The 15,962-nt window shown below is 42.5% G+C and overlaps 1 protein-coding gene across 2 annotated transcripts; it reads right to left on the bottom strand.

Annotated features, from left to right (window-relative positions):
* Window positions 1-3,024: 3,024 nt before the first annotated feature.
* On the bottom strand, window positions 3,025-9,349 carry LOC111962678 (RING finger protein 141). Of its 2 annotated transcripts, none has more exons than XM_023985957.2 (6): window positions 9,259-9,349; window positions 5,481-5,666; window positions 4,506-4,614; window positions 4,148-4,326; window positions 3,869-3,976; window positions 3,025-3,146 (listed from the first exon to the last, which is right to left on the bottom strand). In XM_023985957.2, exons 2-6 carry the CDS (start codon window positions 5,615-5,617, stop codon window positions 3,113-3,115), a joined length of 567 nt encoding a protein of 188 aa, XP_023841725.1. In that variant the 5' UTR covers window positions 5,618-5,666; window positions 9,259-9,349; the 3' UTR covers window positions 3,025-3,112. The 2 variants fall into 2 exon arrangements, with proteins under 2 accessions (XP_023841725.1, XP_023841724.1); XM_023985956.2 differs by lacking the exon at window positions 3,025-3,146 and adding an exon at window positions 3,487-3,759.
* Window positions 9,350-15,962: the final 6,613 nt, after the last annotated feature.

The raw sequence follows: 15,962 nt of genomic DNA, 5'->3' as shown, positions 1-15,962 counted from the left end.
TATTAATTGAATCCGATTAGTGATTTATTTACATCAGTCCCTCATTTTAACGTCAACCATGTTACGTGAACTGAAATTCTGTTTTAATATATTGAAACCATTCCTTTATAAACAGTTTTTTCAAAGAAACATTGAACATTAATTGTCAAATCATAGTGTAAAAGCAAGTGAGCTGGTTCTACTCTTCTTGGCCATTTGCTGGCGTTTAGTGGCAGAAAACCTGAGAAGGTCGAGCATAACACGTCAACCCTGTTACCCATAGATATACAGATAGAAGTTTGCATTCAATTGCCCCTCCCTGTTGTACACAACAAGTTTCCATTCCCCCTCTCACAAGGGGATTTATGGCTGATTTAAAATGAAATCGTCAACCCTGCTACAGTCAACCCTGTCACGGTCAACCCTGTTTGGCACTTAATAGGCTCTAGTAATTTTTTTATTTAACCTCGAGATGGGGAATGTGTTTTTATTAAGTTGAATGTGTACTCTTTATGACAGAATATAAAATTAGGAGAACAGACTTTTTTTATAGCAAGTTACACTTCTCAAAAGGCACCGAATTGGTGGAAAGATCCAACTGTTACGGGCTATGGTAATACTGAGAGAATAAGGCACCATGCTAAATTAATAAGGCCGTACTGTGTAAGCTACACCACATCAAGCCAAGCTAACAGCACCATACTAGGCAAATCACACAGTACCCATGTCCTCGACTCATTTGCATGCAGGTTTTTTTATGATCTTTGAGAAAGCAGAACTTAATCCTTACCTGGTTCTCATGTTCAACTAGAAAACCAGTTTTGTAGTTGAACATGAGAGCCAGAGGGACACTGCCACTCCCAGGTCCTGTTCAACAAATACTACCAACTGTGTCAATACAAGAGTTCTCACGCCAGAATGAAAGCCAATCCGAGAGCATAGCCACTTTTTGTTGTTCTGGCCTTTCTATTTGAATTACAGTACATAATGGTAGAAGGGATATTATTGTGTTCTATCAGGTGAAGTGACTCACATTTAAAGAATAGCCATACATTTTGATGCACTGTTACTAAGTTTGTAGCTGGGTATGAGAGCGAGTGGTGTTTTTTATTATACAACTTTGGTAAGGTTAACTACGGAGGTTTCTATCATTTTGAATGCTTCTCTTATGTGATCATCATATCATTGACAAAAAGCACTTGACAAAAGGTGAACTGTAATCATGTGCCGACTATGACAAACTTTCACCCTAGAATTGGTTCATTGTCTGAATGCAGCATAAATGTCACTCAACTGTACGTGTATGATCGGGACATTTGTTTTTATATGACAATAAAGAGTTACTTAGAATAGGCGTCTGTTTGTGTCAAATACTGTAACAAATGCACCTGAAACACAAAGTTGGTCAAATATGAGACTGACAACCACCTGAGGTTGCCAACATGCAATAAAATAAGACAAAAGACATGTGACCCATAGCCAAAAGACATAACTGCCCTCTTTATTAGCCTGTTGTTGGTTTTTGTTATGAATGTTCAAAGAGACAGTTCAGTTGATCAATTAACCAACCAGGTTGAACACAGGATATTGATGTAACTGAAGACCGCGTTAGCCCACTGAGCTAAAGCCTAGTTGTTAGCTCTGGTTGTTAACACAAGTCCTCAGGCAAAGTTACTCATCTTGTAAGTGTAGAGCCCTACTACACTTCTAAAGGACATCAATTATGGTGTAGTGGATTTTGCTTTACTCAAAGATGCACAACAATAATACGATTGTCACAGCGAAATACAAAAGTGTTCAAAAGTGCAATTGGTCAACATTACAAACCCTAAATACTTTGTCAGATTTGGTTAAAAATGTTCTGTGGACTAATTTTTTAAATAAAAATATGTTAAATCATGTTTAACTAACAGTCAGTCGTGAGTAAAGTGCATATACAAAACAGCTTAAATCTTTAGTTACCTAATGGGAATAAAAATATATATGTATTATTTTAACATTCACTCAGTCTCTCACACTTAATAAAAAGTAAATGATTTAAAACATCCAATGCACTGGCCTGGGTATCTGTGATATAATAAATAATTATTGTAAATAATAATGCAGAAGTTTTGTTTTAATTATGTTAAACAGTAATTTAGACTAAAAGCTAAAAATAGTTGATAGAAATCACCTCACCCTAACATGTTGATTTAAGAGAAAATAGAAAGCTTTATCCTGGCTAAAGCTTCCATGAGATTATTGCACTTATTTTCACATTTCATGAAATTACAAACCATTCCCAGAGTGTGTTGATTTCAAAATTAAAGTATTCATGTGACTACAGTGATTTATGCAAAGTTCAACGGCAGTTACAGAGCTGCCTATAACAGTTATACTAAAACATCTAGTATTATTCAGGATTCAAAGCGTAATTTTAAGAGTAGGTATAACCAAGCCGAACGGAAACAATGTGGTTCCATGTTATATTCTTGTGGACATATTCAGTGGCCAATTTATTAGGTACACTCATCTAGTACCAGGTCGGACCCTCATTTGCCTCGAGAACAGCCTGAATTTTAAAGGGCGTGGAAACATTGCTCAATTGATATTAAGGGACCTAAAGTGTGCCAGGAAAGCATTCCCCACACCATTACACCACCAGCCTGTACTGTTGAAAAAAGGCAGGATGGGGCCATAGACTCATGCTGCTTACGCCAAAGCCTGACTCTACCATCAGCATGACGCCACACGAACCGGGATTCGTCGGACCAGGCAGTGTTTTTCCACTCCTCAGCATGACGCAACACGAACCGGGATTCGTCGGACTAGGCAGCGTTTTCCACTACTCAGCATGACGCAACACGAACCGGGATTCGTCGGACCAGGCAGTGTTTTTCCACTCCTCAGCATGACGCCACACGAACCGGGATTCGTCGGACCAGGCAGTGTTTTTCCACTCCTCAATTGTCCAGTATTGGTGATGGCATTCCCACTGGAACCAATTCTTCTTGTTTTTAGCTGATAAGAGTGGAACCCGGTGTGGTCGTCTGCTGTAAAAGCCCATCTGTGACAAGGACCAACGAGTTGTGAGATGCTGTTCTGCACACCATTGTTGTACTGCGTCGTTATTTACCCGTTTGTGGCCCGCCTTTTAGCTTGCAAGATTCTTGCCATTCTCCTTCGACCTCATGGAAAAATAAAAAAGAGAACATAAAAGAAATATAACCAGTGGTTGTTGCTAAAAGTGAAGATCACATAGGCACATTTCTATAAAGCAAACCAAATCCTATCTACATACCCCAAAACTAGGCCAAGGCCCTACACTAAGTCAGGAAAAAACTACAGGCCCTACACTAAGTCAGGAAAAAACTACAGGCCCTACACTAAGTCAGGAAAAAACTACAGGGCCCTACACTAAGTCAGGAAAAAACTACAGGCCCTACACTAAGTCAGGAAAAAACTACAGGCCCTACACTAAAGTCAGGAAAAAACTACAGGCCCTACACTAAGTCAGGAAAAAACTACAGGCCCTACACTAAGTCAGGAAAAAACTACAGGCCCTACACTAAGTCAGGAAAAACCCCAAACTATTCCCGATGTCAGTTTGTCTGTCACTAGTTTATGAAAGTGTCTTAGTGTTGAGTAGTTTAAGGTCTGTGTGGATGGCCTGCATCGTCAGCCAGGTTGAGGATATAGCCAGCTATGTCCTCCTCTGTAGGGGCATCAGGCATCACCCACGACTCATTAGCAGCTGTCACTTGCAAGCGGCATATCGGACAATTCCTGCTCTGCCCACTCCTATGAAAACAAACCAATTAATTTAATTGACTCAAATTACCCATGAAAATAGACCTTGTGACAACAGATTTATCTGTGGACTGTTGTGGCTAGTGTCCGTCTCTCTTACCACTTGTCAATGCACTTCTGACAGAAGCTGTGAGCACAGGGCAGGATGAGGTCAGATTTCCCATCCATGCAGATACAGCACTCTTCCTCATCAGTCAACTGCTTCACCCTGTATGGGAATAAACACAATGGCTTGCATCACAGACAGATCACTCAGCTTCCAGACTTCCTCTTTCTCACAATTGAGAAGAGCAAAGTAATAAATGAGACTTGGAAGGATGGCAACGCAAGACTACACACAGAAATATGAAAGAAAACACACACACAGTGATGTACTAACCTGCCCATCCACATGCTGGCCTGACAGGAGTCCCCTGATGGGAGGTTTCCAGACGGGAGGCTGGCGCCCTCTGCTGACAGCACCTCTGCTGCCTGGCTGGTAATGTCATGGTACAGCTGAATGAACTGGTACAGGTTCATGATGCGAGACGCCTCCACCATACCATTTTCTTTGTTGATCTGAGAAACCACAGGGCAATAAGACACTTTTCAGTCTCAAAAACATGCACATGCCATGAACACACACTGCAAACAATTTAAGTTTCAAAAACACACACATGCCCCATAAAAAGCGAGCGAGAATGGAGACTGATTCACAATGACAAGTCTCATTCATTTTCAGTTTGACCCTCTCTCACCTTTGTACAAACTATCCTCACAGCCACTTTCCACAGAGCAGAGGCGTCCGAGCCAGTCTGAACTTCAAAGATCAGGTGTTTTTGCTGTCTAACTGCCAGCTTAGCCGTCCTGTCCAGTTCACATTCATGGAGAAACATTGTTTAAATTATTTCACTGTAAGGGAAGGACTCACTAATGGGAACAATGTAATAGTTGTGGAGAAGATTAGGCTCATCCCCACCAATTAAAGGGATATTTGATTATCATGAGTCATGACATTTTTGCAAGGTAAGGTAAGTCACTCTTAAAGTTATCTAAGAGTTTGTTTTATGCCACTGGTTAAGTGCTGTCATCCAACCAAAGCAATGCATTTTCTGTTCAATTCAACACCGACACTAAACTATCCTTATTTTCTGTCACTTACTGCCTATGAGAGCTAAATTTACACTAGCGGCAGCAAGGCCTACTGATTGGGGAAGAGACTATGTTAAATTCCAGTTGGCCGAGAACGCTCTAGCTAGAGCTGGGACAAGAATCGACACCGACCATACCGATCACGTAATGATATCAGCAAAATGCCTGCAATAATAAGCAGCCTATACTATAGAAATGTGAAGTTTGAAATGAAATACATTTACTATTATGTGCGATTGTTAATGGAACAATTGATAGATACAACCGTCAAAACTAGTAGTAGTGGTTTAAATGATAACAAAAAAAAGTAAAACGCTCCATTTATCGTTATATCAATTCAGGCAATTTATCGCCGCTCTCTAGCTCTTGACTATGTTCATAACCTGGATCATGTCAGTTAATAACCAGTGGTGTAATGGGATAATGATCAAGAAATGCCAGAGGACCAGTATGTCACTTTGGGGCCTTAGCCTACCATCTGGAAATGAAAGAGAGCTTTTCTCTTTGCCTACTGACTTATTACAAAGAACAGTGGAAACATAGAGTATATTGACAGTATGACACAACATGGTCAGCCTTACATGTCATTGAGCTCTGCCACCCTGCCCAGGAACTCCTCGTAGTTGAGGTAACCGCTGTCGCGTACCAGCCCAGCATGTTTCACCAGCTTCTCAGGTAGACTGGTCATCACTGCCTGGCCTGAGATCTGCTGGCCCATCCCGACCGCGCTCACGAAAAAGCACTATGAGAAGACGGTGCAGGGGGGCCTGACCGGGGGATACCCAAACAAACACAAGCAAAGTCACCAAGTCATTTACCTACCGCCTGGCCTGAGATCTGCTGGCCCATCCCGACCGCGCTCACACAAAAGAGCAGTGGTTCCCAAACTTGTTATAGTCCCGTACCCCTTCAAACATTCAACTTCCAGCTGTACCCCTTCTAGCACCAGGGTCAGCGCATTCTCAAATGTTTTTTTGCCATCATTGTAAGCCTGCCACACACACACAATACATTTATTAAACATAAGAATGAGTGTGAGTTGTCATCACAACCCAGCTCATGGTAAGTGACAAAGAGCTCTTATAGGTCCAGGGCACAAATAATAATATAATAACAATCAATAATTTTGCTCTTTATTTAACCATCTTACATATAAAACCTTATTTGTTCATTGAAAATTGTGAATAACTCACCACAGGTTAATGAGAAGGGTGTGCTTGAAAGGATGCACATATCTCTACAATGTTGGGTTGAGAGTCTGTCTTAAATCATTTTCCATACACAGTCTGTGCCTGTATTTAGTTTTCATTCTGTGAGGGCAGAGAATCCACTCTCACATAGGTACGTGGTTGCAAAAGGCATCAGTGTCTTAACAGCGCGATTATTCTGGAGCGCAGCCCAATCCAGAAACCTGGCAGTGGCTTATGATTAAATAAAATTTCACAGAACCGCTTGTTGCAGTTTCTCTTGTTCAGATATCGGTAAGTGGACTGGAGGCAGGGCATGAAAGGGATAACGAATCCAGTTGTTTGTGTCATCCGTTTCGGGAAAGTACCTGCGTAATTGCGCACCCAATTCACTCAGGTGCTTCGCTATATCACATTTGACATTGCCCGCTTGAGTTCATTTGCACACACAAAAAAAATCATACAATGATGGAAAGACCTGTGTGTTGTCCTTGTTAATGCAGACAGAGAAGAGCTTCAACTTCTTAATCATAGCCTCAATCTTTCCCCGCACAATGAATATAGTTGCGGAGAGTCCCTGTAATCCTAGACTCAGATCATTCAGGCGAGAAAAAACATCACCCAGATAGGCCAGTCCAGTCGTGTGAGAAACTCGTCATCATGCAAGCGGTCAGACAAGTGAAAATTATGGTCAGTAAAGAAAACTAAGCTCATCTCTCAATTTWAAAAAAACGTGTCAATACTTTGCCCCTTGATAACCAGCTTCTTTCTGTAAGTTGTAAAAGCGTTACATGGTCGCTGCCCATATCATTGCATAGTGCAGAAAATACACGAGAGTTCAGGGGCCTTGCTTTAACAAAGTTAACCATTTTCCCTGTAGTGTCCAAAACATCTTTCAAGCATTCCCTTGGCAGCAAGAGCCTCTCTGTGGATGCTGCAGTGTACCCAAGTGGCGTTGGGAGCAACTGCTTGCACACGCATTACCAGTCAACTATGTCTCCCTGTCACGCCATCAGTGCAGATACCAACATGAGCAGCAGCTACATTTGGCTACATACGGACTGTTAGTGGAATTCCCGCGAGAGAGTAATGGTTAATGTGATTGGATGTTAATTATTTGACTAGGCTACCTGTATTTGACATTGTGTTGTTATTTCACTGAACACTAGATGGTTTAATTTAATTTTTGGCAGTGAAACAAGGCTACTCAGGCGAGAAAAAAAACTCACCCAAATGTATAGCCCCATTGGAAAATATAAATGGACTGTTTGAAAATGTGAAGAAAAATATATATTTTTTTTATGTGAATCACATTTTTGTTTGGCGTACCCCAGACGGCATTGCGCATATCCCTGTAAAACAGCTCATTTCCCTCTCCTCCCCATGGCAAAATGAGTAGAATTCCATGACATTAGCTATATCTTCTCTCCGCCTCATGGCAAAATGTGTAGAATTTGAGATATTAAATAACCTTAGCCATTTTGTAAAAATATCTAAAGGGATGGACTGCTAGGTAACTTTACTTTCAATGTATTGACATGGCAATATAATGTTACAATTACTGTCATATCCACTTGAATATTGAGGCAGTTAGAGCTGCACAAAAAACAGCCATTCTGGGCTAGCTAGTTACTAGCACAGAATTGATAGGTTTATATATCAAAGATGAGTTTACATTAATGTGTCCAGAAAAACTTCATCACCAATATCAATGTTACAATAGTAACTGTAACTAATGATGTCAGGACTGTTATGTAATCAACTCAGACATCAGTTAACATGGTGGCTTCAATTTGTTACTTTGTAACTATAACATTGATAAGATTCCTACAAAATGATCTGCTTTCCATAGACAAGTACCCTTAGCGTGGTCGTTAATAAATAAATAAAAATTCCCCGCATAGGTATTTCATTTGGAACAATAAGGATATTTTGTAGAGAAATAAAGTCTTTATTTTTTTAAGAACTAGTTTAATAATCATATCCTGCTGGTGAGTCAACTTTTTAATGCAGAAGGATTGTTACTCAATTATGAGGAATTTTTTATCTCGTTACAATATCCGTTACACCTAGAGAGTTCGCCATAGTCTTTGATGCTATTCCATCTGGAACTCTCATGTTGTTTAGAGGTGTAACCAGACCTTACCTTCTTGACCTGCCCTTTCTTGATCCAGTTGTCTCTCCAATAGTAAACATGTGTTTCTCATTGCTCCCTCAGAATAACATATCTATACGTGCTTAATTTCAAAGGGATATTGTTTCCATTCCTTATGTCACAACTTACTGAAATACATTTGTCAATAATATCTATTGGGGAAAAAGTCTGGTTATTACCGTACAAATACCTGCTTGTTAACAAGGTCAAAGAGGTCTCTTTCAGAATCATCCGTAAGTATTACCCTGCGAGTTAGTAAATGAAGAAACTCAGACATGAACAGTATTTTTTGTGTTGAGCATCCAGAAACAGTTTCTACATGTAAAGATATTATGGAAAGATATTCATAGTTTAATAATTGTTAATATTCTTGATTACTTGTTTTTTTTAAATGGGATAACGTTCTGCTTCCTTAACTATAAAAAGGATAAAGAAAAACAATTCGCATTCATCTAATTGTGCTAATGGAAAACTTTCATATTGATAAATGTAAATTCACTTGTAATAAATCACTCTTCTGTTTTTTCTATAAGAATTCGAGCAGTACATTATGACCGTTCTACATTCTTCTAATAAGAAAGCTGCTAAAACAATCAATGCGTGCATCTTTTAAGGTATTTGTATAATCTGAAATTTGTTGTACCCCCTAGCATAAGTTATCATTGTCTGTTTGTATACTTCTTGTATGTATACAGATTTTTCTGCTATAAAATAAAATGTGACCTAAAAAAATGAATTAAAAAAACGTCAGTTAGCAAGCTAGCTAGCGTAGTTTGCCTTGAAACGAAAACTTGCTGTCACACGAAAGGCTTGCCCAGCCTTTGGCATTTTATCTACAGTACTGCATCTGGCACATGCATCGCACTAATTATCTACGTTAGCTAACTGACGTTATCACAATTTATTTATTGGTAGGCTCAGATGCTAACTTAGATAGCTAACGCTAGCTAAGAGAAAAACACACACAAGCCCATATAAGAAAATCGGTCTACATTTGGTGACAACAGTTCAGCTTACCTGGTATTGCTACTTGTCAACATCGATATTTCGCATACCACATGCAATCAGCAACGTTTAATTTGTTTGAGAGTCTGTGTTGTGGTTTTTGTGTGCTGGCAAGCCTGTCGCAGAATGATGACGAAAGAAAATAGTACGCAAACGTCGCACTGGATTTTTGATGGAGATCACTGGTGGCGCTCAAACAAAATTACTGCAAACTCAATTAATTAATTCATGAATGTGTTCTTAAAGAAAGAATGAAAGAAATAACTGGAATAGTAATAAAAACATGGACGGGTAAACATTTTGCACAATGTTTTTTATGTTTGTGAATATTAGTATTTTGCAACTAAGCAAATTCATGAATGTAGGCTACACCAGAGAAGAAGAGCCGAAGCGAGAGGGTAAGCAGCAATGCCAGGGTTCAACTATGGGCCCACTGTGCCACCAATTGGAAAAAATGTACACATTGCCTTAGGACAAGTTACTTCTCTACTGTTTACCATGCTTGCCAAATATCAGAACTCAAAATCAAACTGTTCATGCAATATAATACAATTTTGATGTGTTTTGGACCATTTTCAATTATGTTTATAACTTTAAAATGGATTCTTCTACAGAACCGCTGGACCGACCGGCACCAACTTTGGTATATAGCATTTATTTTCCAACTCTTGTATAGACAATATGACCGCTATGAGCCAATGAGCTTGCTTGAATGATTTTTACTGGCCAACAGTGCCTCCATGCGGTCACACTGAACAATACTTTACAGGCTAGATAGATTCATGTCCCTGAGCATGTGTGCCAAATGTCATGACTGAGTCAAACCGATCAAGAGAAACATGTGCCCGTTTATAGAGCCATTGTGTAATTGATCTCAATGTGATTAGAAATGTTGAGTCTTGACAGTGTTTGGAACATGTGTACCAAGTTTTGTTGCAATACGAATATCCATGTTGGAGTTATATGCATTTATGTGCCAGAACAAGCCCACATTGTTTATTGGTCAGTGTTGTTGTTCGAGATGCTATCCTGGAAAAACATAATTTGTGAAAGCTTGGTCCATAGATGCCATGTATCATGTTTTGTGTAGATCGGTCATTTAGTGCCAGAGGAGTAGTGTTTTAAGTGTTTTTTGCTAAATTATATAAAAAAACATTTAATTTTTTTTTTAACCAAATGCAAACATACACATATCAACAACAACTTACAGACGCACACATCTCCTCTGCACAGACCCGAATGCTCACACCTCCATCCCTAGTGCCTGCATTATTTGCCACATGGCCTTAAATTGTACCAATTCGTTTTTCTCGGTCGCCCATGCTTTTTCAATAATAAATCATTTGATTTTTCCATTGTGTGAATGATGGCAAATTAACTGATTTACAAGTTTTTAATATACGTTTTTCTTCAAGATGAGTGATGAGAAGAGAATTGTCCAGCCCATTGGGTATTTCACTACACCCTCATATACCATGTCTTTAAATATGCAGACAGATTCAAAGTAAATTTATAGCATTCCCAGAAAGCATGGATTATTTAATCATTGATGGTTTTATACTCAAGACATGGCTGCCATTTGCTATAGAATTTGTACATTTTGTCTCGTGTAATAAATTGTATACATTAGTTTATACTGATTTTCATTAACCGTAATTTCAGTAGTTACGCGCCAACTTTCTCTCCATCTTGTGCCAACATGAGTTATTTTTAAGTCTTTGTTCCAAGAGATTGTCGGTTGGATATGCTCTCTGCAAGATTTTGTATATCTTACCTATCATAATATAGACAGTACCAGTCAAAAGTTGACACACTTACTCATTCCAGGGTTTTTCTTTCTTTTTACTATTTTCTACATTGTAGAACAATAGTGAAGACAAACTATGAAATAAACACAGATGGAATCATGTAGTAACCAAAAAAAAGTGTTAAACAAATCAAGAATATATTTTATATTTGAGATTCTTCAAAGTAGCCACAGCTCAAATAAGCAAATAGAAACTAACAGTCCATCATTACTTTAAGACATGAAAGTCAGTAAATCCGGAACATTTCAAGAACTTTCAAGTGCAGTCGCAAAAACCATCAAGCTCTATGATGAAACTGGCCCTCATGAGGACCACCTCAGGAAAGGAAGACCCAGAGTTACCTCTGCTGAAGAGAATAAGTTCTTCAGCCTCAGAAATTGCTGCCCAAAAAAATGCTTCACGGAGTTCAGAGACACATCAACTGTTCAGAGGAGACTATGTGAATCAGGCCTTCATGTTCAAATTGCTGCAAAGAAACCACTACTAAAGGAACCAATAAGAAGAAGGGACTTGCTTGGGCCAAGAAAGACAAGCAATGGACATTAGAGCGGTGGAAATCTGTCCTTTGGTCTGATGAGTCCAAATTTGAGATTTTTGGTTCCAACTGCCGTGTCTTTGTGAGGCGCAGAGTAGGTGAACGGATGATCTCTGCATGTGTGGTTCCCACCGTAAGGCATGGAGGAGGAGGTGTGAGGGTGCTTTGCTGGTGACACTGATTTATTTGGAATTCAAGGCACACTCAAGCAGCATGGCTACCACAGCATTCTGCAGCGATACGCCATCCCATCTTGTTTGGGCTTAGTGGGACTATCATTTGGTATGCTCTATTTTATTATTTAACTAGGCAAGTCAGCTAAGAACAAATTCTTATTTACAATGACGGCCTACCAAAAGGCAAAAGGCCTCCTGCAGGACGGGGTCTTGGATAAAAAAAAAGAAGGCAAATCACAAGAGAGATAACACAACACTACATAACGAGAGACCTAAGACAACATAGCATGGCAGCAACACAACATGACAACATGGTAGCAACATATGGCATCAGCACAAAATGGTAGCAGCACAAAACATGGTACAAACATTGGGCACAGACAACTGCACTTAGGGCAAGGTAGATACAGTATATACATAGTGTATATACACATTCAAATACAACACAGTCATGGGAAGCACAAATAAAACATTACAAATCACCCAGAAAAATACTTACATTTCTCCACAAATAAGTCCCCAATCAGTACTTTGATTTGCCCGAACAGCACCAGAACATCCTTGCTTGAAAACCATTTTCAGGTCTTGCTATAGATTCAAATAGATTTAACATTTTAATGCGGTGGGCTAAATCAGGGTCAGTGTTTTTTAGTAGTCAAATAAATTTACTTTGAAACAAAAGTATACACCTCACACATGTCACACCCTGATCTGTTTCACCTGTCCTTGTTATTGTCTTCACCCCCTCCAGGTGTCGCTGGTTTTCCCCAGTGTATTTATCCCTGTGTTTCCTGTCTCTCTGTGCCAGTTCGTTTTGTATGTCCCAAGTCGACCCGCGGTTTTCCCGGTCTCCTGCTTTTTGCTATTCTCCTTTTTCTAGTCCTCCCGGTTTTGACTCTTGCCTGTTTCTGGACTCTGTACCTGCCTGCCTTGACCATGAGCCTGTCTGCCACTCTGTACTTCCTGGACTCTGATCTGGTTTTGACCTCTTGCCTGTCCACAACCATTATCTTGCCAACTTCTTTTGGATTAATAAACATTAAGATTCCAACCATCTGCATCTGGGTCTCGCCTTGATAGATTATGGGTTTAAAAGAATACACATGTACCACGTCGGACAGTTAATGTATTCAAATTTGAGTTTGCATCCCAATATTACACATCATAGAAGACAAATACAATGCCTTCAGAAAGTATTGCGACCCCCTTGACTTTTTCCACATTTTGATACATTATTCTAGAATTGGAGGGGGGGGGGGGGAGGATAATCCAATCTATACACATTACCCCATAATGACAAAGCAACTGTTTTTGAAACTTTTGCAAATGTATTACAAATGAACTGATATCACATTTACATACACTACCGTTCAAGAGTTTGGGGTCACTAAGATGTCCTTGTTTTAAAGAGAAGCACCTTTTTTTTGTCCATTAAAATAATTTCGAATTGATTAGAAATGGTGTAGACAATGTTGAAAATGACTATTGTAGCTGGAAACTGAGTTTTTTGCAGAGTTGCAAAGAAAAAGCCATATCTCAGACTGGCCAATAAAAAGAAAAGATTAAGATGGGCAAAAGAACACAGACACTGGACAGAGGACCTCTGCCTAGAAGGCCAGCATCCCGGAGTCGCCTCTTCAGTGTTGACTGGTGTTTTGTGGGTACTATTTAATGAAGCTGCCAGTTGAGGACTTGTGAGGGGTCTGTTTCTCAAACTAGACACTCTAATGTACTTGTCCTCTTGCTTAGTTGTGCACCGGGGCCTCCACTCTTTCTATTCTGGTTCGAGCCAGATTGTGCTGTTCTGTGAAGGGAGTAGTCTCTCCAGAGATGTTCAATTGGGTTCAAGTCCAGGCTCTGGCTGGGCCACTCAAGGACATTAGAGACTTGTCCCGAAGCCACGCCTGCATTGTCTTGGCTGTGTGCTTAGGGTTGTTGTCCTGTTGGAAGATGAACCTTCGCCCCAGTCTGAGGTCCTGAGCGCTCTGGAGCAGGTTTTCAGCTAGGAAAGCTCATCTTTCCCCCAATCCTCCCAGTCCCTGAAAAACATCCCCACAGCATGATGCTGCTACTATCATACTTCACCGTAAGGTTGGTGCCCGGTTTCCTCCAGAAGTGACGCTTGGCATCCAGGCCAAAGGGTTCAGCCTTGGTTTCATACATTTTTTGTTCCCTTTCCCCAGATCTGTGCCTCAACACAATCGTGTCTCAGAGCTTTACGGACAATTCCTTTGACCTCATGGTTTGGTTTTTGCTCTGACATGCTCTGTCAACTATGGGACCTTATATAGACAGGTGTGTGTCACGTTCTGACCTTAGTCAAGCAGCATGGTATCGGGCAGCAGCGAGTTCTGGACTCATGGACATGGGAGGACATTCTAGATGGCAAGGGATCCTACACATGGGAGGAGATCCTGGCTGGTAGGGATTGCCTCCCATGGGAACAAGTGGAGGCAGCCAGGAGAGCGGAGGCAGCAGGAAAAGGGAAAAGGGAACCGGCGTTACGAGGGAACACGGCTGGCAAGGAAGCCCGAGAGGCAGCCACAAAAATGTATTGGGGGGGGGGCACACGGGGGGTGTGGCTAAGTCAGGTAGGAGACCTGAGCCAACTTCCCGTGCTTTCCGTGGAGACAGGTGGTCCGGCCAGGCACCGTGTTATGCGGAGAAGCGCAGATGTCCCCAGTGCGCACGCATAGCCCGGTGCGCTACATTGCCGCTCCTCGTATCGGCCGGGCTAGAGCGGGCATCGAGCCAGGTGCGATGAAGCCTGCTCAGCGCATCTGGTCTCCAGTGCGTCTCCTCGGTTCGTGTTATATGGCACCAGCCCTACGCACTGTGTCTCCCATGGGTCTGCACAGCCCAGTGCGTCCTGTGCCTGCGCCCCGCAAGTGCCAGGCTAAAATCAACATCCAGCCAGGGCGGGTTGTTCAGGCCCTTAGTTCGAGATCTCCAGTGCGCCTCCACAGACCGGTCTATCCTGTGCCTCTTCCAAGGACCAGGCCTCCAGTAGATCTCTCTCAGCCTGGTGAGTACTGTGCCTGTTCTAAGAACCAAGTCTCCTGTGTGTCCCTCCAGTCCGGACGCTCCAGAGCCTCCCTCCAGTCCGGACCCTCCAGAGCCACCCGTCTGTCCTGAGCCGCCTGAGCCGCCCGTCTGTCTGAGCCGCCTGACCGCCCGTCGTCCTGAGCCGCCTGAGCCGCCCGTCTGTCCTGAGCCGCCTGAGCCGCCTGTCTGTCCTGAGCCCGCCGTCAGTCAGGAGCCGCCTGAGCCGCCCGTCAGTCAGGTGCGCCTGAGCCGCCCGAGTCGGGAGCCGCCCGTCAGTCAGGAGCCGCCTGAGCCGCCCGTCAGTCAGGAGCCGCCGTCAGTCAGGAGCCGCCTGAGCCGCCCGTCAGTCAGGAGCCGCCTGAGCCGCCCGTCAGTCAGGAGCCGCCTGAGCCGCCCATCAGTCAGGAGCCGCCTGAGCCGCCCGTCAGTCAGGAGCCGCCTGAGCCGCCCATCAGTCAGGAGCCGCCTGAGCCGCCCGTCAGTCAGGAGCCGCCTGAGCCGCCCTCCAGTCCGGATCTGCCGGAGTCTCCCTCCAGTCCGGATCTGCGAAGATCTCTCCAGTCCGGATCTGCCGGAGTCTCCCTCCAGTCCGGAGCTGCCCCTCCAGTCCGGAGCTGCCCCTCAGTCCAGAGGCGCCCCTCAGTCCAGCGGTGCCTTTACTAGGGTCTCGAATCCAGGGTCGGTGACGAGGGTCGCCGCTCCTAAGGTAACACAGAAGGGGGCCGAGACTATGGTGGAGTGGGGTCCTCGTCCCGCTCCAGAGCCGCCACCGCGGTAAATGCCCACCCAGACCCTCCCCTATAGGTTCAGGTTTTGCGGCCGGAGTCCACCTTTGGGGGGGGGGGGGGGGGGGGGGGGGTACTGTCACGTTCTGACCTTAGTTCCTTTTTTATGTCTTTATTTTAGTTTGGTCAGAGCGTGAGTTGGGGTGGGCATTCTATGTTGTTTTTCTATGTTTTGTTCTATGGTTATATTTCTATGTGTTTGGCCTAGTATGGTTCCCAATCAGAGGCAGGTGTCAGTCGTTGTCTCTGATTGGGAGCCATATTTAGAGAGCCTGTTTTCCTTTGTGTTTTGTGGGTGGTTGTTTTCCTGTGTCTGTGTTTTCACCATACGGGACTGTTTCGTTTTCGTTTTGTATCATTCACGTTG

The sequence above is a fragment of the Salvelinus sp. IW2-2015 genome, linkage group LG4q.1:29 (genome assembly GCF_002910315.2).
Source record: "Salvelinus sp. IW2-2015 linkage group LG4q.1:29, ASM291031v2, whole genome shotgun sequence".
NCBI lineage: Eukaryota > Metazoa > Chordata > Actinopteri > Salmoniformes > Salmonidae > Salvelinus > Salvelinus sp. IW2-2015.
This window is presented reverse-complemented; position numbering and strand designations above follow the sequence as displayed.